The following is a 4,636-nucleotide window of genomic DNA, read 5'->3' on the forward strand; positions in this document are numbered from 1 at the left end:
GGTGCTGTCTGCATGTACCCGGGTAGCAGGCCCAGCAGAACTCAGCTGTGACTTATCTCTGCCTCTAGACCATTGTGTCCTTAGGTTTCACTTTAAAAAAGGGATTAAGCTGGATAAATGGAAAGCACATTCACATAAAAGGGCCTTTATTTGTACAAAGCCTGGCATTCAAGGGTAATTTAGATCTCCTGTGGCAGCTGAACAGGAAAATTTAGTTGCCTGAAGGTACCAAGCGAAGTCCTTTGGGATGAAACCAGTTCTACTACAAGTTGGGCTCACTTGGACCAATCACGTGTTCCAGTTCTGGAGAAGGGGGAGCTGTACACACAGTAACCCATGTAGTGCTTAGTCCTGCTATGCCCGGTGCCTATGGAGCACTGGTGGATTAGACGAATTCAGTCCCTGGAGTACAAATTGCCCATCAAACCATTCAACTCAGTAGTATCAACTCCAAAATAAATCCTGAGGACACGGACTCACACAAATGGATTCAAAGGTGGAATAGCCTTCAGCCCATCCTAAAGGGGTTCTCCTCATGCTCACTGTGGCTGCAATGGCAGGAGGATGGTGTGCCTCGTAGTGGGAACAGAAGCATGAAATACAAGTCTTACTTTTTGTTCTACCTATGTCATTTCAGACTGTATGGCCATCCTTGATCTAATCTCAGTGTACATTGTTATTATTCATGACGCGGGTAAAAGACAGACAGATACACCATGCGGAGAGAACTTGAATAGGCCCAAGATAGCGTCCTCCACTGGAGCAGGCCTGAGCCAGCGACTCCCACCAGAATAGGCCCAAGACAGTGACCTCCGTGGGAGCAGCCCCAAGCAAGTGACCTCCATGGGAGTAGGCCCAAACAACCTCCAGTATTGCACAGTGAACCCTGGGAATGCTGAATGACCTCCGGGGACACTGAGTGACCTCCAGGGTAACTGGAACCATGGCCCTGACTGCACCACAAAGAGCAACCATCTGGCCTTTCCAGCTTGGGCCCGGCAGAATGGCTCCCGCAAAGAAGGGTGGCGAGAAGAAGAAGGGCCGTTCTGCCATCAACAAGGTGGTGACCCGAGAATACACCATCAACATTCACAAGCGCATCCATGGCGTGGGCTTCAAGAAGCGTGCTCCTAGGGCACTCAAAGAAATCCGGAAATTTGCCATGAAGGAGATGGGGACTCCAGATGTGCGGATTGATACCAGGCTCAATAAAGCCGTCTGGGCCAAAGGAATAAGGAATGTTCCATACCGTATCCGGGTACCTTTGTCCAGAAAACGTAATGAGGATGAGGACTCACCAAACAAACTCTACACATTGGTAACTTACGTGCCTGTTACCACATTCAAAAATCTACAGACAGTCAATGTGGATGATAACTAATCTACTGAATCTCAAATAAAGTTGGAGAACTGCAAAAAAAAAAAAAAAAAAAAAAAGCAACCATCTGAGCCTGGATCCACTGGCACTGGGAAGACTGATCACCAGAGACACAGCCCCAATCAATAAGACAAAGGGTTGGTTCTTTGAGAAAATCAACAAAATAGGCAAACCTTTATTCAAACTAACCAAAAGGCAGAGAGAGAATATCCAAATTAACAAAATCAGAAATGAAAAGAAGGACATAACAACAGACATGGAGGAACACCAGAGAATCATTAGGTCATTATTTTGAAAACCTGTACTCCACAAAATTGGAAAACTTAAAGGAAGTGGACAATTTTCTAGATAATTATCACTTACCAAAATTAAATCAAGACCAGATAAGCAAATTAAATAGACCTATAACTGCTAAATAAATAGAAACAGTCATCAAAAGTCTCCCAACCAAAAAAAGTCCAGGACCAGATGGCTTCAGCTTAGAATTCTACAAGATTTTCAAAGAAGAACTAATACCAATACTTCTCAAATTGTTTCACACAGTAGAAACAGGAGGAACGTTGCCAAACTCTTTTTATAAGGCTACAATTACCCTGATATCCAAACTACATAAAGACATTACTAAGAAAGAGAATTACAGACCAATCTCACTCATGAACATAGAAGCAAAAATACTCAATAAAATACTGGCAAATTGAATCCAAAAACACATCAGAAAAATCATCCACCACATTCAAGTTGGCTTCATACTAGAGATGTAGGGATAGTTCAGCATATGAAAACCTGTCAATGTAATCTACCTTTTAAACAAACTGGAAAAAAACACATGATCATCTCATTAGATGCTGAAAAAGCCTTCAACAAAATACAACATCCCTTCATGATAAAGGTCTTGGAGAGAGCAGGGATACAAGAAACATAACTAAACATAATAAAAGCAATATACAGCAAGCTAACAGCCAACATCAAACTAAATGGAGAGAAACTCAAAGTGGTCCCACTGAAGTCAGGAACAAGACAAGGCTGTCCATTCTCTCCATATCTATTCACTAGAGTACTTGAGGTTCTAGCTAGAGCAATAAGACAACAAAAGGAGATCAAGGAGATACAAATTGGAAAAGAAAAAGTCAAACTCTCACTATTTGCTAATAATATGATAGTTTACATAAGTGACCCCAAAAATTCTACCAAGGAACTTCTACAACTCATACACACTTTCAGTAATGTAGCAGAATACAAGATTAACTCAAAAACATCAGTAGCCTCCTGTACACAGATGATAAATGGGCTGAGAAAGAAATCAGAGGAACATCACCCTTCACAATAGCCACAAATAGCATAAAATATCTCGGAGTAACTAACCAAACTAGTGGAAGATCTGAATGTCAAGAGCTTTAAATCTTTTTTTTTTTTTTTTTTTTTTTTCGAGACAGGGTTTCTCTGTGGCTTTGGAGCCTGTCCTGGAACTAGCTCTTGTAGACCAGGCTGGTCTCGAACTCACAGAGATCCGCCTGCCTCTGCCTCCCGAGTGCTGGGATTAAAGGCGTGCGCCACCACCGCCCGGCTAAGAGCTTTAAATCTTTGAAGAAAGAAATTAAAGATGACAACAGAAATTGGAAAGATCTCCCATGCTCTTGGGTATGTAGGATTAACATAGTTAAAATGTCAATCTTACCAAAAGCAATCTACAGATTTAATGCAATGCCCAACAAAATTCAGGTTTACAGAAGAGAGACAATGAAGCAATAAGGAAATATAGAAAAATCTCAAAAAAAAAAAAACCCACCATGTGGTTGCCATGTGAATAGGGATGGTCAGGGTATTCTCAAAAACAAGTTAAGGTCATGGGCTGGGGCAGGTCAGATTTCAGGAAATGGACTTAAAAACAGCAACTCAACTCTTACAGTAAGCAGATACTTACTCTTAACAATACAGCATAATGGCTCTGGCTCCTCAGAACATTTACCGGATCACACTGGAAATTTACTGGCTAAGGGTCGCCAACACTTGAGTCTAATTGCATGAATGTAACTGTGGTCTTGTGATTCTGTACTGAGAAAGCCAAGTAACAAGGCCTTCTGTGGATTCTCTGGCTCTTGTGATTCCGTTCTGCTGACATTATGGTTCACAGGTGCAGTGTTCTCTCAACATTTTATGCGGAACTCTAAGTTCTAATATTCCAAAGCACTGTGAAAACCCACAAGACCGAGAATCGCCAACCTGGTAGTCCACAAAGATAGTTATTAATAGGTTTTCTGCCCCCACCCCACCCCATAATGTTTCTCTGCCAATTCAGTAAGCCAGATCAAGCCGAATTGAGAAAGTATGACAGGTATATTAAACAAAGCAACTCACGGTGGGTTCTCTGATCCCAGAGACTGAGGCCTGAGAAATTGCACTCCTCACCCCAAACTAGAGAGATCTTATAGGAGGCAGGTGAGGGGTGGTGATGTGTCTGCCATAAGTTGGTTTTTTTGTCCATGTGTGGTCAAAAGCTGAGCACTTAGGTGGGGACTTGGGCTGCTGGGAACTTCAGGGAAGGAAGCTGCAACAGTCACCAAGGATGTACATCTGGGCTTTGTGGCGCTTTTCCCTTTTTCTGGAGACAAAGTGGTGGGGTTTAGAGGAATGAGACAGGAAGGGGGCTTTCTGGATTGTGATTTTCATCCTGGTTTGAGGTTTTCAGGCCTTGACTGACAGCTGTCACTGCCTTTACACCTGTGGCAAAAGTAGGACCCTCAGGGAGGAAGAGTGTGCCAGAGGAAAGCTATCGAATTCAGGCAGGGACCCAGGGCTCTGGACTAGTAACACCCATCAAAGAAACACCCCAATAACTCACTTTGCCAAAGTGGCTTACCATAGCTACGCAACCTCCAAATAACCTGTTTGCATTTTGAATCCATCAATGAATTGCAGGGCTTGCATTCATGATTCAGTCACTTCCCCAAAGAACCAACTCAGGCTGGGCATGGTGGGGCACACCTTTAAGCCCAACACCCAGAGGAGGAGGAAGGCCAGCCATTGAGAGTTCACACCTACTCTGGTCTACATACAAGTTCCAGGCTAGCCAAGGCCACACAGTGAGATCCTGTCTCAAAACAGACAACCACCTCAGAACAAACCACCTCAGAACACTGCTTGAACCAGGACTAAGCCTTCAAAAAATGTGCCTGGGAATACTCCCCCCCAGTTCCAAACCACGCCCCACATGCTGAGTTTGAACAGACGTAGCACATAACTGACTCGAATACGTTTTAT

At 43.3% G+C, this 4,636-nt stretch overlaps 1 protein-coding gene across 1 annotated transcript; it reads left to right on the forward strand.

The window, feature by feature from the left end:
• Positions 1–985: 985 nt before the first annotated feature.
• Positions 986–1,381, forward strand: LOC119800275 (60S ribosomal protein L31-like). The gene has a single exon (XM_038310417.1). The coding sequence runs from the start codon at positions 1,004–1,006 to the stop codon at positions 1,379–1,381; it is 378 nt and encodes a 125-aa protein (XP_038166345.1). The 5' UTR covers positions 986–1,003.
• The last annotated feature ends 3,255 nt before the right edge of the window (positions 1,382–4,636 follow it).

Source organism: Arvicola amphibius, chromosome 13 (assembly GCF_903992535.2).
Source record: "Arvicola amphibius chromosome 13, mArvAmp1.2, whole genome shotgun sequence".
Classification (NCBI taxonomy): Eukaryota; Metazoa; Chordata; class Mammalia; order Rodentia; family Cricetidae; genus Arvicola; species Arvicola amphibius.